General features: G+C 14.4%; 2 protein-coding genes across 2 annotated transcripts, besides 42 other annotated features; both read right to left on the bottom strand. All coding sequences in view use genetic code 6, as the record gives it.

Annotated features, from left to right (window-relative positions):
• Window positions 1–127: 127 nt before the first annotated feature.
• Window positions 128–206: a microsatellite.
• A 261-nt stretch (window positions 207–467) lies between these two features.
• Window positions 468–518: a microsatellite.
• Window positions 468–533: a microsatellite.
• Window positions 473–538: a microsatellite.
• Window positions 539–2,635: 2,097 nt separating this feature from the next.
• Window positions 2,636–2,678: a microsatellite.
• A 152-nt stretch (window positions 2,679–2,830) lies between these two features.
• Window positions 2,831–2,895: a microsatellite.
• A 2,482-nt stretch (window positions 2,896–5,377) lies between these two features.
• Window positions 5,378–5,411: a microsatellite.
• A 1,902-nt stretch (window positions 5,412–7,313) lies between these two features.
• Window positions 7,314–7,355: a microsatellite.
• A 1,755-nt stretch (window positions 7,356–9,110) lies between these two features.
• Window positions 9,111–9,149: a microsatellite.
• Window positions 9,150–9,219: 70 nt separating this feature from the next.
• Window positions 9,220–9,255: a microsatellite.
• Window positions 9,236–9,268: a microsatellite.
• Window positions 9,269–9,293: 25 nt separating this feature from the next.
• Window positions 9,294–9,352: a microsatellite.
• Window positions 9,297–9,360: a microsatellite.
• Window positions 9,299–9,355: a microsatellite.
• Window positions 9,314–9,366: a microsatellite.
• Window positions 9,315–9,355: a microsatellite.
• Window positions 9,348–9,412: a microsatellite.
• Window positions 9,358–9,412: a microsatellite.
• Window positions 9,358–9,418: a microsatellite.
• Window positions 9,419–9,455: 37 nt separating this feature from the next.
• Window positions 9,456–9,503: a microsatellite.
• A 1,896-nt stretch (window positions 9,504–11,399) lies between these two features.
• Window positions 11,400–11,434: a microsatellite.
• Window positions 11,407–11,435: a microsatellite.
• Window positions 11,436–15,270: 3,835 nt separating this feature from the next.
• Window positions 15,271–15,330: a microsatellite.
• A 17-nt stretch (window positions 15,331–15,347) lies between these two features.
• Window positions 15,348–15,374: a microsatellite.
• Window positions 15,375–15,788: 414 nt separating this feature from the next.
• Window positions 15,789–15,929: a microsatellite.
• Window positions 15,930–17,721: 1,792 nt separating this feature from the next.
• Window positions 17,722–17,765: a microsatellite.
• Window positions 17,766–18,835: 1,070 nt separating this feature from the next.
• Window positions 18,836–18,878: a microsatellite.
• Window positions 18,879–19,982: 1,104 nt separating this feature from the next.
• Window positions 19,983–20,020: a microsatellite.
• A 67-nt stretch (window positions 20,021–20,087) lies between these two features.
• Window positions 20,088–20,126: a microsatellite.
• Window positions 20,127–20,470: 344 nt separating this feature from the next.
• Window positions 20,471–20,540: a microsatellite.
• A 174-nt stretch (window positions 20,541–20,714) lies between these two features.
• IMG5_173740 (hypothetical protein) lies at window positions 20,715–21,218 on the bottom strand (the record flags this gene model as incomplete). Its single annotated transcript, XM_004029706.1, has 1 exon — window positions 20,715–21,218. One exon carries the CDS (start codon window positions 21,216–21,218, stop codon window positions 20,715–20,717), a length of 504 nt encoding a protein of 167 aa, XP_004029754.1.
• Window positions 21,219–21,420: 202 nt separating this feature from the next.
• Window positions 21,421–21,489: a microsatellite.
• A 281-nt stretch (window positions 21,490–21,770) lies between these two features.
• Window positions 21,771–21,825: a microsatellite.
• Window positions 21,782–21,831: a microsatellite.
• Window positions 21,785–21,822: a microsatellite.
• Window positions 21,832–21,855: 24 nt separating the features above from the next.
• Window positions 21,856–21,904: a microsatellite.
• A 119-nt stretch (window positions 21,905–22,023) lies between these two features.
• Window positions 22,024–22,070: a microsatellite.
• Window positions 22,028–22,079: a microsatellite.
• Window positions 22,045–22,096: a microsatellite.
• Window positions 22,097–22,585: 489 nt separating this feature from the next.
• Window positions 22,586–22,620: a microsatellite.
• Window positions 22,621–22,660: 40 nt separating this feature from the next.
• Window positions 22,661–22,701: a microsatellite.
• Window positions 22,702–24,143: 1,442 nt separating this feature from the next.
• Window positions 24,144–24,168: a microsatellite.
• Window positions 24,169–24,387: 219 nt separating this feature from the next.
• Window positions 24,388–24,426: a microsatellite.
• A 695-nt stretch (window positions 24,427–25,121) lies between these two features.
• On the bottom strand, window positions 25,122–26,453 carry IMG5_173730 (protein phosphatase, putative; the record flags this gene model as incomplete). Its single annotated transcript, XM_004029705.1, has 7 exons — window positions 26,368–26,453; window positions 26,137–26,320; window positions 26,011–26,079; window positions 25,867–25,950; window positions 25,723–25,821; window positions 25,509–25,668; window positions 25,122–25,469 (listed from the first exon to the last, which is right to left on the bottom strand). Exons 1-7 carry the CDS (start codon window positions 26,387–26,389, stop codon window positions 25,122–25,124), a joined length of 966 nt encoding a protein of 321 aa, XP_004029753.1. The 5' UTR covers window positions 26,390–26,453.

The following is a 26,453-nucleotide window of genomic DNA, read 5'->3' as shown; positions in this document are numbered from 1 at the left end:
AAGTATGCTTTAGAACTTACATATAAATAGTAATACAGCAAACTAAAATCAAGAAAATACTAATAAGATAGAATGAAAAAAAAATATATATATAAATAATTGATAATTTTGTAGTTGGTATTAAATCATATATATATATATATATATATATATATATATATATATATTATATATATAAATATATTTATATACAAATATATATATATTTTATATAATTTTTTGTATTTTTTTTTTTTTAAATAAATAATAATAATATAAATTTAAATTATATATGTTTATTATTTATTTAATTTTTTAGATTATTAAAAAAAATAATTTAACAAAAATTTTAGCTGATATTTAAACAATTTTATTTAAATAATTAAAAAAAATATATATAAATTAATAAATCTATATAATATTTATTTTTAATTATTTATTTTTTCATTCTTAATTCTCGTCATCAGTTTCCCATTCTTCTTCTTAAGTCTTCTTTTATTATATTTTCTTATTTTTTTAATTTTTTATTTATTTATTTTAATTTTCTTTTTTATATTATGCTATAGTTTTTTTAAACATTTATTAATTTATATCATCCATCATATCATCGTAGTATTAATCATTCTATTATCTATTATAATAATCATTCATATAATCATCTTACATTTCTTTTTATTAACGGTAAAAATAATCATCATCATCATATTCATCTCTAAATTAATTATTTAAGTCATAATTATCTTCATCATCAAGATTTTCATAAATTTCTTCAGAATTTTTTTAATATGTTTATTTTTCATGTTTTTTATTTAATAATTTTATTAGACTATTTATATAATCATCCCGCTTTCTTAATTATATTATACCATTTTTAAATTAAGCTATATTAATAATATTTTTTATTTTTTAAAAAATATGTACATATAATATATATATTATTATTACTTTCTGTTTTTAATTCTACTTTTGATTATCCATTATATATTTTTTCACATTCTTCAGATGTTAAAAGTTTTTATGAATCAGAAAATAATAATACTTTTGGATTGAAAAATCTTTCTAATTCTGGATTTTAAGAACACATTTAATCTATTGATTACATTACTTTTAATTTATTTTATTTTTTAGCAAATATTATTTTTATAAAATAAAAATAATTTGGTCATAATTTTAACTTTTAAAAATAGTGTATATAATTTAAAAAAATAAATATGTAATTATAATATTTTTTTATTTTAATAATTCGTTTTTTAAATATAATATTAAAAATCCAATTTTTTATTTTTTTAAATTTAAGGCTTTTATATTATTTTACTAATACGAATCTTTATTATTTTAAGATAGTTTTTTTTTATTAATTTTAATTTTTAATTTAAAATTCAGTTTTAGGAAAAAAGTATTTATTTTTTTGAAGGATTTATATAATATATATAATTAAAATATCTGATAAGTATTTTATATATTTAAAAGAAAATTTATAAATAATAAATTTACATTATAAAAAACTTTTAATAATACTTTTTTTAATATTTATAAATAAATTCGTTGATTTTCATATTCTATTGACCAAATTTAGAAGTTATATAATAATTTAAAAATTTTAACCCAAAAGTTATATTAATTATAATTCTTTTTATGTTTTTAGTAAATTTTATCAACTGATTAAATAATAATTTTTATATTTAAGTATCTGATTCATCTTTATTATAACATTAAAGTAGAACCAAATTAATTTAATTTAAAATATGTAAGGATAATCATTATTTAACTAAAATATTATTTCTCTTTATTTAAGTTATTTAATACTTCTTTTTTATATATACAACATTAATATTAAAAACGATGATAAATGATAATTTACTAAAATTATTTTTTTTATATATTTAATAATTTATTTTAATATATTTACCAAAATTTAAGATTTTATTTTTTATTTTGTATTTTCATTAAAAAAGCATTTAAAACAATATAATTATAAATACTATTATTTTCATTAATTTCGTAATTTTATTTTACAATAATTACTTTTCTTCTTTTATACAGTAATGTTAAAATTTTAATTTTAAAATAATTTTTTTAATTAATTGTTTGATTTTTTTTATATTTTTAATAATATTAAATTACATAATTACATTATTTAAAAATAGAAATCCTTTAACTTAATCGAACAAATTTCATTCTTAGTTTATTATTTCTTCAATTAAATATCGAGCTATTCAAACTAACATCAATTTTAAAGAATATTAGTAACTATTTATTTATACATAAACAATTATATTTAATGATAAAAACTATTTTAATAAAATATATAGTTTTGAATAATTGTTCTCATTTAATATTTCAAAATTGAACAAATACAAGAATATGAAAATATTAGAATAACAAGATAATTACTAATATTTATTAATAATAATAATTTTAAATAATCAATTAAATTAATTGTTCAATTTAAACAATAAATTTCATTATAATCATGTTGTACAATTTATTATATTTTTAAATAATAAAATTTATATTGTAAAAGTTTTTCTTTTTGTAAAAAATAATTAAACTATAAACATTTTTTTTAATTAATATATATAAAAAAAAACTTAATTAAATTATTTTTTTTAAAAAAAGAAAAAAAAAATAACAAACATAATAAAATTAAAATCGTAATAAAAAAATTAAATAAAATAAATAAAGTAAAATGAATTAAAAAGCAAATTAAAAAAAGCCGTTGCGTCCTCTATCATCAACATAGTAAGAAGCACCTTAATTACAAATAACTGGCTAAAGTAATAAAATATAGCAAATAAATAAAAAAAAAACAAAAAAAGGTAATACAAAAAAATAAAAGAAATAAGAGTAAAATAATGATAATAATAATAATAATAATAATAATAATAATAATAATAATAATAATAATAATAATAAGCAATTAAAAACTGAACACAAATTTTACAAATTATATGTAAAATTAACTCGAAACTAACGTTTAACTCCGTTAAATATACAACAACCATCAACTAAATAAATAAAAAAATTAATTTGAAGAAGAAGAGTTACAAAAATAACAATATAAGCATAATTTTACTTGTAATAGTAGATTTAGTGAAAGTACTTCAGTAAAAGAAAATACATCAACTCAAAATGAATTTTTATCTGCTTCAAATACATCTTTCAAACAAGAATCTTAATAATTTACTGAAAACATAGAAAATAATAATTTTATTGAAAATTGCCAAAAGCATATTAATAAAAAGCCTTTTAAAATCAGTGAATTAAAAAAGAAAGAAAACTAATAATAATAAATATAATCAGATAATTTAAAACTATCGCAAAAAAAAAATTAAGAAGAACAAGAAGAAAAAAAAACTTGAAATTTTGGTAAATAACTGACCCTAAAAGACGAAAAACTATAGAAAATATAAAACTCTGTATTTCATAAATATCCGAAAAACTATCCAAATAAGCAACTTAATAAGTTCAAGCCTTAGTGGCAAATAATGAGCTAATAGAAGATATTAAATCAAATAAATGTATGACTGAATTAGATTTTGAATTAGCCCAAAAAGAAGAAATTATAAATTAAATTAATGATTAAAATCGCTAAGAAGTGCTTTAAGAGTTCGCATAGAAAACAGCAGAAGAATTAAGTGAAATGAGTATTTAAGAATTAAGAAATCGAGCACTTTTTATCACTAATATTCGTAATAATAATATAAATAATAATAGTAGTATTAATTAAAGCTTTGCTAAAATGCCTGATGAAGAATTAAATTATTAAGAACAGCAAAAAGAATTTCAAAAAGAAAACTAAGAAAATTTTTAAAATATATATTAAAAAACACTCAGTTATGAAATGCAAAATAAATTAGAAAAACTTTTGGAAGATTGCGAGGATTTTAATATGGAAAAAGAACAAGAAAAACTAAAAAAAATAAAAAATCCTTTCAAAATAAGCGAAAATGACTTAAAAAAATTTGAAAACAACGATAAAAAATATCAAATGGAAACTCAAGAAATATAAGAAAAATTAGGACATCCTCTTTTTTCTTTATAAAATTTAGTCCTTCCAAAAGACCCTGTATTAAAAGATTTAGCTGAAAATAAAATTTTGAAGTAAAAAATGGTTGAAATTAATGATAGATTAAGGACTCTTTTTCTGCCTGAAAATAAATAAAAAATTATTTGTTAAAATGAAATTTAAAAAATGCTTTTTTAATTAAAATAATTGACTGAGTTTTAAAATTAAAGTACTTTTTTACAACATAGAATGCGAGATTTTTAAGAAAATGAAATGATAATGAAAGAATGCGAATAACTTTTAAATAAAATTAATTCAGATAAAGTTGATGATGAAATACTTTAGTGTTAAAAATTAATTCAGTAAGCTATACTAGTATAAGAAGAATTCCAAAATCTAATAAAAGATGAAGTCCTGGAAGAAAAGGTACAAATAATTTCTGAATTTTAAGATAAAATAAAATAAATTGAACACACTTAATAAGAAATTTAATAAATAGAATATAAATTAATTAATAATATTAAAGGTAATAATTTGGCTCATATATTTGGTATTAAGTTTTTAGGAGAAAATGATTATGAAATCGAAGATAAAGAATAAATAATGAAAGAAGAAGAAGAAAAATTAAAAAAATAAATAGAATTAGAAATAGAAAAAATTAATAATAAAAAATACAATGAAAATGATAATTTTGATTTAAATAGTTATGATGAAATGATAACATAAAAAATGTAAGAAAAAAATTAAAAAATTTTAGATTAATTAAAAGAAACTGCTCTTATACAATAATAAGATGATTAATCTAATAAAATAGAATAATTGTATTTACAAGAAAAAATGAGAAGAAGCCAAATTAAAATTAATGATTAAGAATAAGATGAAATTAACTTATAAATTTATTAATTATAAGAAAATACTTAATTTGATTAAATTTGATTAGATATAATCTAATATCAATTGAAGCACATATATATAAATGTATGTAATGAAAAAACTACAAAATATATTATTATTACAATATGATTATCAAAATATAAAAAGAAAAATAATATTATAAATTTTTATATATAAAAGCAAAGAAAATAAAACTAAAAATTAAAATTAAAATTATTTTGTATTTTTTTTTCGATATATAAAAATAATATATAATTTTTTTTAATGCAAAAATATTAGTATATTAAAAAATAATTTCAAAAAGTACCCAACTTTTACTCTGTATAAAATAGGCGGCATATTAACTATCTCAAATAAACTTGATTTTTCAAACAATATTCCTTTATCATATAGGTAAAGCAAAATAATTTAACATTAATTTTATAATAAATTATTATATTTCATATAATTAAAATTTTCTAGTTTTTTTATATTTCTATGGTCTAAAAATATACATTATTTAAATTATTATGTTATTTATATTTATTATTCTTCGTTTTTGCTATTTCTTTCCTGGTTATTTTCGCATATTTCTTACCACTTAAATTATTTAAGTATACTTTGGAATACCCATATCTATCTGTATCCAAAATGGCTATTTATTTAAGTTCATTTGCTATGTTTGTTTGGTTGTTTAGTTTTTTATTGCATATTTTAAATTTTAAAAGTATTTCCCATATATCAGTATAGGCTTTATTTAATTTTAACTTTTAAATTGAATAATTATTATTTATTTTTTTATGTTTTTTATAAAATGCTTGGTGTTTTTAATTTATTTATTTTCAAGTATTTTTATAATTATCAAAAATATATTTTTTTTTATAATTTACTAATTTATTTTTATATTAACTTTCATGATTTTAATAAATGTTTTTATAAAAAATAAAACTCTTCAAAAAAAAATATCATAATCATTATTTTAAAATAATCAAGATCTATAAACTTTAACAAGTTCTTTAATATATAATCTACAAATAATACATTATTTCAAATCCCTAGAACATTACATACAACAGGCATAATGCCTGCAAGGTATAAAAACAGTTTCTTTTTCAATTTCAAAGCATATAATACACATATTTTCATAATTTTATTATTTATTTAAATATTTGTCTATTTTACAGTCATATTTTCTATAATAGCCTATTCTGATTTAATCTTTATTCTATATTATTTAAAGAGTATTCTTTTATAATCTAAGCCAAGTTCTAAATTTAAAAATAGAAAATATTATATATTATTATAAATACCCATTTGTCGAATTATCATCTTCCAAATAAAAATTTCCATCAATAAAATAAATTTTGGCATGTAAATAAGACAGAAGAGTATCATCTTATATACATATTTAATTATTTTAATTTCTCCCAATAGAAATAAAACCATAATTTCCCAAAAGGTTTCTATTAAAATAAATATTAAATGTTTCTTATTCTTTTTAACTTTCTTAATTAACAGTATTAACAGTTAAAAAAGGTACATTTTAATTTTCCTAAATTTTAAAAATATGAAATTAAGTAGCTCCCATTTCAATAATAGTTCCTTAAAAAAGTTTAAACTTTTCCCTAATTCTAATGTAAGTTCCTGTAGAAGAGTTTAAATCTTTAATGTAAAATTCTTTTTATGAAAATATTATTTAAGCATGATTTCTTGAAATAGATTCTTCCAAAATTACAATTTAGTTTAATTAATGCCTACCTATATTAGCTCCATCTTTTTTAACAATAAAAAAACTTGCATTATGTTCTTCAGCAGAAGAAAGAATTAATTCATAATAATCTTCTTTCGATAAATCTAATTAAATATTTATTTAATTATCCTTTTGAATTGAATCTTCTATAGAATTTATTGGAGAAATTTCATTTTAGAATTACATAATTCCCTAAATTTAAGAATTTTTTCGACGCTTTTCGATACTATTCTGATTAATTTTTTATTGATTTTCGAAAATGTTATTCAGATATAAACAGTATTCTTATAATCCTACATCTACCCATATTATTATTTTTTTCTTATGGAATATATTTGTTATTCCAATTTAATTTAAGAAGTTTTCGTCAATCTATAAAAGTTATTGACCTTGTAATTAATTTTGAACTTTAATTGAAATATATTAATATTTTAAAAAAATATATACTAAATCCTTAAGAATAGCATTAAAGACTAATAAACTCTAACCATTTTATTGTATCTTAAATATCCCATTAAAAAGGATATTTAGGTAATATTTAATAAAGTTGTTGAAAGTCCATTATTTTTATTTTATTAATTTGTTTTTAATAATATTTTTTTTGAAGTGTTAAAATATATGTTATTTATTTTGAAGCTCTTTTTTTACTTGTGTAATTTTTTGAATTTTATTTTATAAATATTAATATTAAATTTTTAGCTTACTAAAAAAATATAAAATAAACTAAATAATAATATATAAATATAAATATTAAAATACATATTTTTAGAAAATTAATTATTCATTATATTTTATATATTTTTAAAAAAATAATTATATTTGTTTTTATTTGAATTTAAGTCATTTATGTTTTTAAAATTTCAAAAAATTATTTGAAATTTTAAAAAAGGAACAAGCAAACTATTTAAGTTTTCTTGTTATTTTTTTTTAGAATTTAATATTTATTTAAAATTTTGTTAATTTTAAGAAAGGTCTTATATATCATTTTATTTTTTGTAATATTTTCGCTTTATAAGAATAGAAGATTATCTTAAAAATTAGTTTAAATCTCAGCATCTTTTTAAATTTTCTATTTTAACTAATTCATATTATTTAAAATGATTTTTTATTTATTTTTTTCGAAACATTCATTTTAATTTTATAATTCTTTCGTTTATTTATTATGAAAAACGTTAATATATAAAGGATGATAAGATTGATTTAAATATTATTATTTACTGGACTATTAAATCCTTATTTTATTGTAAATTTAGCATCGATTTTAATTCATTTATTATTCACATTTTTATTTTAATTATATAAATTAATTTTGTTTTTCTGTTGTATTAGTGTTTAATAAAGATAATTATGAATTATTCAAAATTTCTTACAATTTTAGACTATTTTCTTGTTTTTATTCTAAATCTTGCATTTTTTAAGATTAATTTGATTTTTAAAAATACTTTTGTAAACAATTGTTTTTTATATTCAAACAATTGGAATTAATTTTTTTATGATTTTACAAATCTCTTTTTTTTAAGATTAATTATTTAGTACATGTTTTAAGTGAAAGATAATTCTCTTTTATATCTTATTTTTTATTTTTAATTTAATGTTTTATTTAAAAACTATCATCAGATTTTTATAGTTGATAATTTTGATATCATAGTAACAAATTTTAAAAAGTGAATGTGTTTTCAGAATTGTATTTATTTTTATAATTTTTTTTATGATGTTAATAAGAATCAATTTATTTTATATTTTTATTATTATAATATTAGATATTATCTTCATTTTTCTTTTGTGCATACTAACTTTTGAAAAAATTATTACTTTAAATGATAATAAATTTTTTTTTTATTTTTAATTATTATTCATTTTTATTATATTAATAATAAATTTATTAGCATGAAAATAATAAAATATATTTCGAATAAAATTATTCATATAAAAAATAATTATCTTATTAAAAAATTTTATTAATATATTCTCAATATGAAATTAAATATTTATTTAAAATATTTTTTTTATCTTTATATTTGATTATTTTTTATTTAATTTTATATAAATTAAGTATAATATAATATTTATATTTTTACTTGAATTAATGTTACAAATAATACTTTATTATTTAAACTGTATAATTAAAATTTAAATAAATAAAAAATTATAATAATTTTTATTTTAAATATATTTTTATCATTTAATTAGTTTATTTTATATATTAAACAAAAGAAAATTATTAAAAATTTAATGCATATATAAAATGGTGTAAATATTAATAAATACTAATAACTATAATAAATTCAATTATCAATTTAATTTATTTTTAAAAAATTTATATTAATTTTTTATCTTGAAAAATTCTTATTTAAAATCAGCATGAAAAGCTAGCTTATAGTATTTCCTTTTTATATTACTAAATCATAATTTTTTTAAATATTATATATTTTTTTAAAACAAAATGTGATAAATAATGTTTTTGCCTAATTTAACAAAAATTATTAAGCTGATAACTTAAATAATATTAATATTTTTATAATAATTTTAAATTTTTATTTGATTGTAAGTAAAAATTGAATATATATATTTTTTTTTTAATATTATATCAAAGATATAATATTTGTTCAAAATAAGAAATTAAAAAAAAATAACATATTAAAAACATAAATATTAAATGTATATAAGGAAATTTTATATATTTAAAAATAAATAAAAAAAATTAAAAAAAATATATAAAAAAAAATATAAAAATAAATATATAATAATATTTATATATTTAAATATTTATATATATATTATATATTTATATATTTATATATTAATATTAAATTATAATTAATTTTTTTTACAATTAATATTTTTTTATTTTTTTAATTTTATAATTATTTTATTATATTTAAATTCTTTTTTAAAATAAATATTTTATTATTAATTTATAAAAATTTCTTTTATTTTTTATTTATATTATTTTGATTTACATTTAATTTAACATTTTTTTATTTAATTTTCAATATTTTAATATTTATTATTTAAATAATAAATATTTGATTATATTTGTATTTGACAATATTTACATTTTTATTATATTTTCCTTTAATTTATTATTATTTTGTTTTAGTTTTACTATTTTTAACTTATATAATCTAGAACTACATTAATTTTTTCAGATGTAATAAAGCTAGTTATTCTTTAATTTTTTTTTTTAATTTATTTATAATTTATAATTAATTTTCTTATATTATATATATTTTTAAAATCTAAACTTAATTTTTTTTATAAAACATATATTATTATATTAGCTTTAAAAAAAATTAATTTTTTCAATTTTACATTTTTATATTTATATTAATTCATAAAACTAAAAATTATTAATTTTTTTTTTCATAATATAATCTAGATATTTCCGAATTTAGTATTATAAAGAATTCAAATATTCTTTTTATGCACATAATTATTAATTACAAATACATGATTTTTTTAAAATTATTTTATTATAAATAAATGTATTCAAATATAAACCCTATATCATTTAAAGAATATGATAACTCTCTGCAAGTAATATACATAGTTATAACTCAAAAATAGTTTGTATATTTTATTGAGACCTATATCTCCGTAAAATAAAGTAAGTATAGTTATTATTATAAGATAATAACTTATAAGATATTAGTGATACAATATATATATTTTCTTTTTATAATTAAAATTTTTTAATCCCTACATTTTCTTCACTAAAAATGCATATTTATTCTTATTAAAAGCCACATTCAATAATTAGAAAACCAAAAATTTAATCAACAATTTCATATGGATTACTTTTCGTGAAAATGAATACCATTCTTATATTTTTTTTAGGTTCATAGGATTTTTTCTGATTTTTGGAAAATAATAAAACATCATAAGTAATATTTTAACATAAATAACGTTTACTAGAAGCATGAATTATTATAAAATGAGAAAATTAACCAATTAAACTTATTTGATGATAAAAATAATTATTTTATAATAATTTAACAATATATTTTATGTATACTAATTAATAGACCTAATTTATAATAATCATAATTAAATAGGCAAATCTATCAAAATTTTTATTTTGAAAATTTAAGATTAATAATTTTTAGTTTTTTTCTATATATCATAATTTAAAGTTGATTCGAAAATTTTTTAATGCACTTACATGTTTTTAGTCTGAAAATTTAATATATTAACATAGACATACTTTTTTTATTATTTATTTTTTATAAATGTTTTCATAAATTATACTTTTATGATAAAAAATATTATATATTTAATTGGGTATCAAGATTATAGTAATATTAATAAAAATTATAGTAATTTAAAGTTCAGTCATTAATCAAATGAAATTATTTTTTGGCATTTTGCTACTTAACTTATTAATAATAGATCTTAAAAATTAGTTTAATTTAATTCTTGTTATAATATTAGTAATACAGTTAATACGAAAATCGGAAATGTTATTAACTTTTTCACCATTTCATTATAAAATTACAAATTTTTAATTTTATCAGTTACTTTCTTAAAACTAAACCTTCGGTTTTTAGTTTAGGTCTCTAAATAAGTGATATTTTATTATGTAAATTAATTTTAATTGGAGAATTTACTTATGATAATCAATTAAAGGAATTACAAAATTATTTGGCTTGAATCGTATATTATAATAAAAAGAAATATTTTTAATAAGAAAATATGTAAAATATTTATTAAAAATTTTATTTTATTTTTTATTTTTTTTAATTTAAATAATTATGAATATATTAAATTTTTATAAAAAAATAATATATTATAAGAAAAAATAAAATAAAAAAAATAAAATAAAATGATTTTTCCAAAAAGAAAAATAATATCAGGGCCAACTTTTATATATTTATTTAAATGGGCATCTTACACATATCCATTCTATGTAGTCTATTTGATTCGTTAAGCTTAAATAAATGCTTAGGGAGCAGGTGAAGAAGAAGAACATTGAAAATGCATTTAATATTAAATAATAAAAAAATATCTATGATATTATAATTTAAATAATATTTTCTATAAAAATAAAATGAATTTATTTTTGTTTAATTTATTATTTTTTTTAATACAAACAAAAATAATTATTTTAAAAATATATATATATTCATTAATGAAATTTTATATTTCAAGGTTAATTTTATAATTTTGTAATTTTTACTTGAGTAAAAATTTTCTCTTTTTTGATTTTTTTAGTTTCGTATGTAATATATATATGAAAATATACAAACAAAATAAATTAATTTAAATAAAATAATTGTATTAAAAATAATATTAATCTTATTATTGTTAAAAATATATAAAAAAAATACATATATAATAATTATAAATTTTATAAATAAAATATATCTATCTTAATCTTAAATTATTAAATTTGCAAAGAATTAATTTTATTTAATTTGGAAGTAATAATATATAAAAAGTTTTATTAATTATAATATTTAAAAATCTATAAAATATTTTTTTATTTTAGTATTGTATTTTATGAAATAAAATAAAAGGATATTTCTAATAAGTAAAGAAAATTGTTTTAAAGCCATATTTTTAGATCAATAAAATAATAAAAATAATAATAAGTAAATATTTAAAGATTTAAATATATATATAAAAGTCAGATTAATTTTATTTTATATTAAATTAAAAAATCATCTTTAAATTAATTAATTTAAAACATATTTTTATAATATTATTTATTTATTAGTTAATAAAATTGATAAATATGAATAATTTAAAAATGTTTGAGAGAGTCAATAATTAAATAAATATAAAGTATTGTTTTCTATAAATAGAATTGTAATTTTTTAAACATAATGTAAAAATAATGAAATTAATATAAATTTAAATAAATAAGATATATATATATATATATATATAAAATTAAAATTTATTTTTTAATAGAAAACATTTTTAAAACATATATAATTTAATAAAATTGTTTAAATTTTTTTTTTTAAAAAAATATTAAAAGAGAATTCATCTTAAATTATTTTTTATTTTAAAAGAAATGATAATCTTATTTATTCTTTACTAATTTTATAAATAACATCAGATAAAATTAAATAATCTATAAATTCTTAATAAGTAAAAAATATGATAAAAAATAATAATAAATAGAATTATAGAAAATATTTTTTATGTTAAAGTTTGTATAAAATATTTTTAACCAATCACTCTTAGTCAAATACAATTAAAAATTACTTTTTGCGATAACTAATATAAAATTTATAAAATTATAAATTATATTATTATATTAAGAAAAATATAGGAATAAGTTTGATAAATTATTTAAATTTAAATCTAATAAATAGAAATAATTAAAACAAATTATTATTTTTTAAAATTTAGTATAAATTTATATTTAATAATATATATTATTTGTATTTTAAAATTTTTTAAATTTTAGTGTCAATTTTATTTCTCTTTTTAGCTATTATTTTATAAAATATATGTACAAAATTAAATATAATAAATATGTTTAAATGTAAGAAATAATAATTTAGAAATTTTTTAATATTTTTAATTTATTAATATTAAATTATTTTTTATTATTTTTGATATAATTTTATATCGGAATTTTCAAGAATTAGTAAGAAATGTAAATTTAAAAATGAATAATAAAGCAGGATATTCTAAATAAAATCACTTTTAGATAATTACTAATTAAATAATGAATTTACTAAAAGAAAATATGTTTACAGTTATAACTATTAATAAATGTAATGAATAAGATGGAGTTTATTTTGACTAAGGAATTATTTGTTAAATTTAAAGTTTTATGAATACAATAAAAGAAAACTTATTAAATTTAAAATGAATAAGATCTATTTAAATATATTAATTCTTAAAGGTTAAATTTTGTTATAATATTTTAAATAATTAATGGAAGTAATTGATATTTATGGTGTAAAATTAAACAAAATTATTTTAATTCTGTTAAAATATAAAACTTTTTAAACTAATATTTTGTAATTTTAGGAATTATTTTAGAAATTATTTATCTGTTTGCTTTTTATTACTGAATTTATAAAAAATAATATGAAAATTATGTAAATGAATTTTCTTTTTTAAATTTTATACCTTTGTTTAATAAAAAAATCCTAAGATTATTTAAATGGTTAAAAGTTATATTAATAATGAAATAAAATTTAAATTATTTGAAATTAAAAAAATAAATAAAATTAAACTATAAAAATATTATTTTAAATAAATATTTAAAAATTTATATGTTATAATTTTTATATTAAATAGAATTATTTATGTTTTTTTTATTTTTACTTTAATAATCTTATTATTATAATGTTTTTATCTTTATTTTCAGGTTTACCCAATATATTTATGTAAAATCTAAATCAAATTTGAATCTATGTATTTGTTGTTTTAGCAAATTTTTTATATGTTTTTTTATTTTTAATACTATACTTTTGTTTATATCATATCAGCTTTTTATTTAAATTGTTAGTTGCTAGATATATATTTTTTTTAATCAGGATAAAAAGTTTTTTAATGAAATATTTCTTAATTTTAAATTTTATTTAATTAAGATAATTATTTTTATTCTTATATATGCGTATTTTTACTATAAGTTTAAATAAAATGTTACTCTTGAAAATTATTTTCTTTTTTTTAAATATCAAAATCATTATTTTCATATTTAGAAATTTTTTATTATTCATAATTATTAGGAGGCTTCTCTTTACAATATTTTTTTTATGAAAAACATTATTAATTTGAATTAAATATATTTGTATCTTATTTAAAAAATATCTTAAAAGTTTAATAATCACATATATGTATATAATTCTAATTTAATTAATAAAAACTTTAAATTTTTTCAAAAAAAAAATTATTATAATCTATTTATTTTCTAATCAATGCTTTTTATTATTATTCATAAAATTTATTTTATTTTTCTAATTAATTTGATTTTTAAATTACTTATTCCTTTAATAAACATTCTTTATTATTTTCTAAATAAAGGCTTTAAACAATATTTTATTATTAATTTAAAATATTCTAAATGTTATTTTAAAATTTTAGATAAATATTTTCTTAATAACTTAAAATTTAACTAAATAACTCTTAATTTTTAGAAAACTGGATTTTTATAAAATTCATATTTCTATTATGCACTTATTCAAGTACTTTGATCAAATCATAATTCTATTCTATTTAAAAAATTGTTTTATTTTGATTCTTTTCTATTTAATCATATCCCGAATTATAATTTTATTAAATATTTTATATTTATTAAACATTATTTTATTATAAAAGAAATTAATTACTAATTATTTAACTATTTTATTAAATTTTTTATTATTATTCATCTATTTATTATTATGATTCTTATAAAAAATCTTTTTATTAGTTATCTTCAGTTTTTTATTAGTTGATATCTAATATAGATTTTTATTAAATTTATTCATTTATTTAAAGCTATTTATTATATTAATCGTTATCATTATTAATTATTTATTCTTATTTATTTTAAATATTCTGTGTTTCATTATTTAAATATACTTCCTATTCTTATTTTTTCTGATTTATTGAAAAGCATTTTTTCTATTTTTTACAGTTGTATCATAATTTATTTTAGATTATGTTTTTTTTAATTTTCATCAAAACAATTAGTAAGACTTAATTAAAGAATTTCATTTTCTAAAGAATCAAAATTTTAATTTACTAAGAAATCACAATTTGCATTTTCAATATTTTCTAAAATATCATTTACATTTACATTTACATTTACATCTTTCTTCTATTTCTTTTTAGACATTTTTTAACTATATTTCATTTGATATTTTCTCTTCATTCTTTTCTTCCTTTTGAAATTTTGAAAATTTTTCATAATGATTTTATTAATCTTAATCTTATTATTAACTATCATCATTATTTTATTAAATTAGAATATAAACCTATTATTATTCATTTTAATTATATACTTATTATTAATATATTTAATCAAAGTTTTAATTGTTATTATTTGATTTCTATTCATTTATTTAGCCTTAAATCTGATATAATTTTATTTCTTTACTTAATCCATATATATAACTTTCTTAAAATATACAATCATCTTCTTAATAATTATACTCATTTTTTTCTTGTTAATTATCTTACTCTTAGACTTCTTTATAATTATTCTATTCTATAATAGCTATTTAGTTATTTTATTCTTATATTTCTTCTTAATAATTTTGTAATTATTTTTCTTATTAATTAATATCTTCTTATATTTCTGTATAATTATTATTTTCATATATTTTTAATTAATTATTATTTTCTTATATTTCTTCTTCATTATTAAATAAGTATTTTTGTTCCTAATTAACTTATTCATCTTAATTATGTTATAATTCTTAATTAACTAAATTTAATATGTGTTATTCTTATTTTAATTATTATCTATAATGAATTATTAAAAATTTCCTATATCCTTTTAATTTTTAAATTTCTATGGAATAATTTATCTATCATAAAAATAATTCCAGTCCTAATTATCTAGCTATAAATCTAAACTCTAAATAAAGTCGCAAATATAAATTAAAAAACACAGATAGCCTTTATTAGTTTTATTAACTTAAGAATATAAACCATCTTAACTTTTATTCAATATTTTCTAAATAATCGTCCTACAATAATCTTCCAAATAACTTTTATTTTAAACAATATTCAAAAAAATTTAATATATCTATTAATGCATAATATTATTCTATTCAAAATGAAAAAAAAGCTCAAAAACAATATCCATAATTTAACTTTCCTTTATTTTTTATTAAATGCTTTGAATTTGAATTTTTGTTATTTCAAGTAAAATATCTAAGCACGAAGAACGTAAAACCCCTAAAATTTTCCCAAAATTTTAATTCTATTATTATTAAAAACCCAAACAATCATTAGTATTCAGTAATAAAATATACTTTATATAAAGCATATTTTTCTCCAAATTTTAAATGAATGGAATATTCTAATATTAACCAATCGTTAAATCAATAAATTCTAGTTAATTATTAATCAATAGATTAGAAACATAACTATAATATTATCCCAAAGCACTTATCACTAAAGCTGAATTTTAATTTATAGGTAAAAACAAAGATTAAATATTGTCTTCTAAGCAAATATTTTCTAATAACTAATTCCCATTTTAAATTAAGTAAAAATTTTATATTATTTCTTATACGACTTTACACATACTTTTACTCTATTCAGTTTCTAAACTTATTTTTTATAAAAAATTACTTAAAAAAATATTTTTTTTCAATAATATTTCTTCGTTTTCTACATATCTAATTTAATTTTGATTTTCAATCAAAAATATTTACGAAATCACGTTTTCTAACACAAAATTATTTTTTTTTTTTTTTTTTTTTTTTACTATATTGATAAATTCTAAATATTTTAGTATAATAAATCTAATAAGTTATTATCAAATATATATTCAAATATCTCTTCTGGTCTTTATTTTATCAACGAAATTATTAGTATAGACCAATATCCTGCCAAAATATCATTTATAGGAATTTCTTAAGGATTAATAATAAAATTAAATATTTAATTTAAAATTTAATTTTTTTTTTTTTTTTCATCATCATCTTCACCAATATTTTATGTTGCTCTTTTATTAAAAATATAGTCCGTAATAAAAGGAATTTAACAATCGAATATTTCGCTTGAAACAAAAGGATATTTATAAGTTCTTTCATAATCAAAAATATTATCATTTTATATTGTTATATATTCAATTAACTTTTCTATTAATTTGTTTTCTTCAAAAATTTAAATATATTGTTCGGGATTTATTTTTAGTTAATTTATAAATTCTTCTGAGTTTTAAAAAAGTTAACTTAAAAGATATTCATTCGATATTTTTTATTGATTAAATTTTTCTAATAAATCTTAAACTATTTCTGACATTTTTTTAAAAAACAAAAAAATAAAATAAAAAACTTCAATAAAACTATATTGATAGATATCACATAAAAATAATTTACTTATTTTTAAATATAAATAATTATTTATGTTTGTTAAAAATTATTTACAAAAATTTAAGTTTTTTTTAAATAAATATTTAAAATTTTTATTAATCTTTTTAAAATAAATTGATATATGCTTTAATTTAAATTATAAATGCATTTAATTAAAAATAAATATTATTTGCATTTTTATAACTATCTTTTTTTAAAAAAATTATCTTAATTAATATATATGTTAAATATTATAATAATTTTGTTTGCTATTTAATATAATTAATATTTTTGTTTTATAATATTATAAATTTATAATTTTTATTGCATACATTATATAAAAATATAGTTTAGGCATTCATTATATAAAGTATTTTAAATTTATTTTTAAATATTTTTTTTTTAATCAATACTTTTTTTAAATATATTAATATCCAAAAAAATATAACTAATAAAAAATTAGACATAACAAAAAAAGAATAATAAGATTTTATATGAATAAACTACATAAAATATGAATTATTAATTTTTTATTTAATTTTGTTTTAATATAAGTAAAAATAAATATATAATTCAATTTATATTAATATCTTTACATTCATTATTTTTTAAATGATATTAATGTTCTTGCAAAGACCCTACCCATTAGCAATATTCTTTATTTTTACATTCGACTATAAGATCATTTATAATTTATTTTGCAAGTAAATCATCTTATATATATAGTAAATCAAAATGGCTATGGCATTTGGGGCATAAATATTGATTTATATTTTATTTTATTATTATACATTTTTCACATATTATAAATCTAATATTATATTATGAAAAAAGTATAATAAAATATGAATTTACCCACAACAAAAAAATCTTTTTGGATTTGTAAAAACTTTTTTGCAAACATCACATTTTAAATGAACTGAAATTTAATTTTCATTTATAAATTAATATAATTAATTATTATAAGTTTATGTCATTTTATATTATTATTTTGTAATTATAAAAATATTAAATAAAACTAAAAATTTTTTTTTTTTTTTTTTAATAAAAATATATTCTATTAATTTGATAATTATAAATTTATAAAAAAGTAATAATTATTTTTTTAATAGTTTATACTAGATATATTTAAAAAATATATAAAATAATAAAAATATAGTATTGTAAAATTAAAAAAATAATTGAAAATTAAAAACAAAAAAAAAATTTTTTTTAAAAAATTTAAATTAATATAAATGAATATGAATATATATATATATATATATATATATATATATATATTTATATAAATCATATTCTGAAAGGTTTTAATGAAGATCTTCTTACTTCGTCTACCTCTTATTATTTCGCTTTAACTCTATTTCTTAGAGATTAAATTTCTGCAAATAATTTAACCAGTAAATAATGTAAATCATCAATTTAGAATTTTTATTATCTCATATTATATACTTAATTTTTTAATTCTGAACTTTCTAATTCGGTATCTTCTACTAATAACGTCAGTCTATCTATTTCATCAATTAAATATACGTTTTTTTTTAAAAAAATTTAATAATCTTCATTCAACTATTTAAATCTAAATTCCTATTATTCAATTTACTAATCCCTTTTTAATAATAACTATTTAAACCTATCTATTTCACTAGTAAGTAAAGCCACTTTATTCTCTAATTCTTTTTATTATTCTATTATTTGTGCATAAACATCACATTTTTATGACATTTCTATATATTTTTATTCCATCAATCTTAATTGAACTTCTGTATTTCTCTAATTTTGCTCTATACTTGCATTTTTATTCGTTAGTTCTTCTATTTCTCTATCTCTTGTATCAACTAATTAATTTAATCTTTAAATTTCCTATATATAACCTACTACAATTTTAAAAAGTTATAAAAGAAATTAAAATTTTATTTTTTACTTTTTGAATTCTCCAAAGTATTACATCTATATGACATAGAAATTAATTTTTCTTCACTTTATTTATATTTATCTTACATTTAATAATATTCTATTGTGTTATTTTAAATTATTTTTTTCATCGTTTCTATTTCCTAAATAAGAATATTCAACTGTTAAGTTTTTTTGGTATTATCTTTTTAAATGGATTCACAATTTTATATTTTTATTTCTAATTATTGAATTACAATCAAATTTTATTCACATACACTTTTCCAATATTATATTTCTTCATCTTTAGCATTAAATATTTAGTGTATTGTATTAGTACTTTGTTTCCAATCTTTTTGCGAATTAGGATTTACTATTACTGATGTATCAATATTGCTTTTTTAAATTGTTGTTACTTTTGATACTGTTATGTTTTATTTTTAATCGTTATTATTCATTTTTTGTATTTTTAATTTTTAAATATTTTGCTCTTTTTTAAAATTATATATATATATATATATATATATATATATATATATAGTTTAATTAATTTATTTATTTATTTTATTAAATAATTTTGAGTTTTTTTTTTTTTCATTTATATTAAATTTAGAATAAAATTATTTATAATAATATTATTATATAAATATGTAAAAATTAAATAAATATCTATAATTCATTATATAGATATTATAGAGATAAATATATTGTTAATAAATATAATTAAAATAAAAATATTTTATATATTTTTTATATAATTATTGAATATTTTTTATGTTCTTGTTTCTTATCTTTTAATATTTTTTTTTTAAATATTATAATTATATTTTCTATTGACTATTGATAAATAAATTTAATGAATGTTTGAAAATAAAAATAAAACTATGTTAAAAAATCAAATAAGAAAAAATTATTTATTTATATATATTATTTTATTTAATAGGTTTTTGGTTATCATTATATAATAAATTAAAATAAAATATGTTTTTCATTAAATTAAAAATTAAAATAAAATAAATTAAATAAAAATTTACAGTACAATAAAGAAAATAAATAATTTTTTAAAATACATTATAAAAAAAATAAAATACCTCATATCATAAATACAAATCAATATTTGTTTCCTTGTCTTTATTAAATCCATTAATGATTATTAATTTACTACATATCTAATCTATCTTAAGGATTAGGTGCAATAAGTCCATTAATTAAATCTTTAAATGAATTCGAAGGTTCAATAGCGAATAAATTCCAGAATTTATTTTTACTTTTAACCAAATTAGAAAAAAAAAATCGCTTGTATCCGCTTTTGAAAAAGGTTATTTACAAAAAACCATAGTAAATAAAAGTACTCCCAAGCTAAAAATATCCGCTTTTTTTAAATCAATAATTTCATCATCTTATTGGCTTTGATTTTTTTTTTTTTTAATTACTTCAGGAGCTCTACACCCTGCTGTACCCGCAGAAGGGATAAAAGTGGACTCATTTACATTATTAAGGAATATAGCATTTGCAAAATCACATAATTATAATTCATCCTTGAAATTTACCAAAATATTTTCCAGTTTAATGTCTCTATGGACTATATTATTTGAATGCATAATATCTATTACTTATAATATTTGAACAAAATATTTATGCGCTTCATCTTCTGTTAGGCCATTTTTACTTGCTACTAAATTAAATAATGTACCATTTTCAGCATATTCTAATAGAATTGCTTATGTGGGTTTCTCATCTATATAACCTTTCACTTTTACAACATATTAAACATCTTTTAATAAATTTAAGGCCTTAAGTTCGGTATAGAAAGCAGCTTCTTTTTTGAATATTTTTATTGCGTTGTCTTTTGGAATACTGCATAAATGAACGTCGGCTGTCTCAGATGAGCTCAACATTTTTTAAAGCTCATACTATATTTTTTAAGAATTCATTATTTGTATTTAAAAATATGTAATTTAATCTATTTATATATATTAATTATAATATTTTAGATATAATTTAATTTACAAAGAAAAATATTATATAAAATTAATAATATAAATATAATTAAAAAAAAATATACTAAATTAAATATAGCAAATTATTTATATAAACATACTTAAAATAATTATAATATAAATTAAAAAAATGTAAAAAGAAGATACAAACTAAATAAAAATAAAAAAAACATAGATTTATAATAAAAGGTATATTAAATATTAAAAAATAAAAATTAAATTAATTAAAAATAATCTTTATTAAAATTTAAATATGTAAGCCAATAATTTAAATTATAAATATTTTTATTTATAATATCATTATATATAGATATATATATAATATAAATATATATAAATATATATTTATATTTTTATTTTTATTTTATTAATATTAATATAAATATAAATTTTATAAAAGAATATAATTATAGATTTTAATAAATATCTTCTATGCATTTAAAAAAATTATTTTATCTTATATAATTAAAAAATAATATTAAATTATATAAAATAAATATATTAACTTTGATTTTATTAAAAAATAATATTTAAAAATTTTATTTATATATATATAAATATTATATATAAAAAATATATTTAAATATAAAATATAAAAATTATTTATTTTAATATATTTAGTGTATTATTATAGTATTAATTTGATATTATGATAATAATTAAATGTATTATCAAATTAATAAATAAATTAATCCCTAATATAATAAATAATTTTTTTTTTTTTTTTTTAAATTTAAAATATAATTAAAATAAATAAATATATATAAGATTAAAACATCATTATGAAACAATTAAAATATTGTTTAAATTTTTATTTAAATTATATTTGAATTTTTTTTTATATATAAATTATAATTTCATAATATTATATAAAAAAAATTTTTAATACTATATGTTATAATTTAAAATATATTTTCAATAATAATTATAAATTAATTTTTTTTAAATTAGTCACTAATTAAATATAATAAATATATAAAACTTTAATATTATTTAATTTTTGAAATTAATTAAAATATAATTTCTTTTTTCTTTTTATTTTCTTATTATATTATTTAATATAATTTTATAATACTTTTATTTTATTATTAATGAAATTAAATTCATTTTTTAAAATATTTTTTAAAATAATGTTTAAAAATAATATGCTACTATTATGAACTGTTAAAACATAATGATCAAAAAAATATATATTTATTAAAATATATTATTTAAAAAAATTAAAAAATAAAAAGATATTAAAATAAATACATTTTTTATTAATTATATAAAATATATAAAAAATTAAATAAAGTAAGTAAAAAAATAAATTATTATGATTTTTTTTTAATTTTGTTTTATAAACCTGATTTTTTTTTATAAAATAATTAAGATGATTATATAATATGTTGTGTTATTTTTATTAATTTCTAAAAAATTTAAATATCTATTTCATATTATTAATTTTTATTAGTATAAAATATTTTAATAAAATTAAATTTAATAATTTTTATTTTATTTTATAAAATAATATGTCATGATAAAACAATTAATTTTTTAAAAAAATCATTTATAATAAATAAAACTAATTTTAATTTTACTTTATCAAAAAATCATGTATTTTTTTTAATATAAATTAAAATAATTAAAAATAAATTATACTATACTAAATATTACAATTTTTTAATTCAACATGGAAATAATTATAATATAATTTAATGTCTTTAATTAATTTTTTTTACGTGTATATATAATAAAACTCAAAATCTTTTAATTGCTTCTCCTGAATTCAATTTTTTAATACCTTGAATAACTCTTTTTACATATTAGTACCTAATAGTTTCTGAATAATTTTCATTTTAAATATTATTAATTATCGTATTATAAATAACATTAAAAATATATTATTTAAGGATATTACAGTATTTTATTTCTTCATACGCAGAATTTTAATTCGGAAAAATGTTCATTATAATTTTGTGCATTTCAGAATATTTTATATTTTTTTCGAGATAATTCAAATTAGATTCTTTAATCTAAAGAAAAAGCACATTATAGTGATAATGATTATAAAAAAACGTCTTACTTTTTCCTTAATTATATTTCTTAAAAGCTTCAGTTTTTGCATTTTTTACAATTAATATTATTTAATCTTATATAATAGACGGTATACCAAAAGACTCAAGATTTTCTTAAGAAAGCATTTTAATAATGTTGTGCATGAACATTCTATTTAAATTATGGAATTTCGAAACACTATTGTTTTTTACTATTTGATTATTCAAATTTTTATGATTTTTATGAAAAATAAATGATTTTATATAGTTTTTAACAGGTTATCGTTGTTTTAGTTCATTCTATATATATTCAATTAATTTATAATTCATTATTTTAGACTATTATAATATGTTTTGTATGATTTCTAAAGTTTATCCTGATTATTTAAATTAAGTTTGTTAGTCTTCTAATGTTGTGTTTTGTTTGTTAAATATAAAAATAGAATTATATTAAAAAAAATTCTGTCTTTATTCAAGATGTCTAATTTCTTTTACGAGTTAGATATGCTAATATTTAGATTTAAATCCTCTTTTATACTTTAGACGATATTTAGCATATTTTATTTTATCTTTTCCTATTGTAAAGACAATTTAAACTTTTCGATATTTCTTCTAAATAGGCTATTTAAATAAAATAAAAAAATAAAATAAAGTAATATAAATATTACTTTATAATTAGCAGTTTTTAAACATTTTATTTAGACTTTTTATAATTATACATTCTATTATATAATGTATTTATCAGAAGATTATTTTTAAATTTCTTTCATTATTTATTTTTTTAAACAATATTAATATTATCAAATTGAAAATAATAAAAAATATTTTATAACTATAAATAAAGTAAAAATATTAATAATTATCTATTATATATTTATATTAATTATTTTTATTTTATTTTTTATTTTTAATAAAACGTTTAAAAATAAATTGAAATTATTAATATTTCCAATAAAATTTTAATTGTCAAAACATATTGCGAATATAATAAAAAGATAAAATAAAAATTTAAAAATTTGAAATTATTTTAAATAATAAATTAAATTTCTAAAAGAAAGATTTAAAAAAAAAAATCTTTTAACTTATATAAATATAAAATAAATTTAAATTTTATAAATAAAATCATAAAATCTTATTTTTATATATTTTGGATATTCTATTTTTCTAACATGAAAAAAATTCAATCACTTACAACTTAAATTAATATAGACTATATACACAATAAAAAAAAAGTAAAGCAAATATTAAATTAAAAAAATAGAAATTTTAAAAAATAAAGCTAAATTTATTTTATAAATTATAATTTATAATTAATTTTATTTTTATTAAATAGTTTCATATTTACAAAAAATATTATTTTTTAAAAATTTTATTATTAATTTATCCAATTTTGATAAATTATATTCATAAATAATAATTAATTATTATTTTCTATAAATTTTCTTATATTTTTTTTAACTAAAATTTCTATTATGTATTGTAAAATTTTTTAAAAAAATCAAAATAAATACTATTTAAAGAAAAACTAAAAAATAAAGTTAATTATATTAATTTTTTTTTTTTTTATTAATATATTATTTTATATTTGTAGTTTTTTTTTTTTTTTCAAATATCTTTCAATGCAATTTAAGCTACAGCCACAGTTATATCATCTTCCTTTCCTCCATAAAAGAAACGTTTTGATGCTCTAGCTTTTTAAGCAAAAGGAGAATCATAACTTTTAGATAATGATTTTTCTTAAGCTTCATCTGCAATATCTGAAGATAATTTTTAAACATTAACAATGTTCTTTTTATTTTTTAACACTGCCTATTAAATTTATTTTTAAATTTAAGTATTATCTAAATTATCAAAAAGACCATCTGAACCTACAATCAAAACATCATTATTTTTGATTTTGTGTTCAAACTTTAATGCAGTTTAAGGTTTATCTCCATGATCTTTTCCTCCAATCTTTATAAAAATATAAAATTTAGAAGTTAAAAAACTTACCTAATAAGGAAAATTAAAAGACTTTTATTATTCAGTAAACATATGTTCTAACTTAATATTTCCTTTTTCGTCGAATCTATATAAACAATATCCTGAGTCTCCAATATAAGTAGTATTTAATATATCTTTATTTTAATCTAATGTGCACATTACTAGAGTACTTTTTATTAAACCAAAACATTTCGTTTTTTTTTTTTTTTTTTTTTCATATAACCTTGAACCTAATATATTTGTTTTTTAAGCTGAATCTATGAGTAATTCTTTTGGATTTTATATATATTTAGTCTTGTTTGTGTTATATATTTCTCTTAAACTAAATTATATTTAGAATTATATATTAATATATATAAATTTGAACTTCTTTATTAATAAGTTGCTATATTCTGCAGGATCAACTCCATTATCCGCCCATCCACCTACTCCATCTGCAACAGCAATTAAACTTTATTATATAAAAAATTGAATATTTTCAAATATTTTTTATAATTATATAATAATAAACTTTTGCTCAGCATAATTTGCATCTTCTCCTCCTTTTTACAATTTTAGCCTATGTGGCCTAACAGATACACTTATTATTTTTATTTTTAAGAAAATTTAATTATAAATTAATCAATTAATTAATAACCTGTATAAAAATTAATTAACATTTTTTATTGAATCCTATGTTGAATCTAACGATTATGAACTCTTATTATCAGATGAACTATAATCTTATTTAGTATACTTATTGCTTTTTTATTATGTTTATTAATAATAATAATATCCTAATCCTCCTGTTGATAAGCCTAAAAAAACGAATTTCGAATGTCCTAAATTAATTAAATAGATTTAAAATGTAGTTTATATATTAAATTGCCTTTAAAAATAGATAATTTCATTAATTTTTTATTTTTAAAAATATAATGGATTATTAGTATTGAATTTACTAAATATTTTCAGAAT

The sequence above is a fragment of the Ichthyophthirius multifiliis genome, assembly GCF_000220395.1.
Source record: "Ichthyophthirius multifiliis unplaced genomic scaffold scaff_1120509251273, whole genome shotgun sequence".
Classification (NCBI taxonomy): domain Eukaryota; phylum Ciliophora; class Oligohymenophorea; order Hymenostomatida; genus Ichthyophthirius; species Ichthyophthirius multifiliis.
Note: the sequence above shows the minus strand (reverse complement) of the source record. Positions and strands in the feature narration are given on the sequence as shown.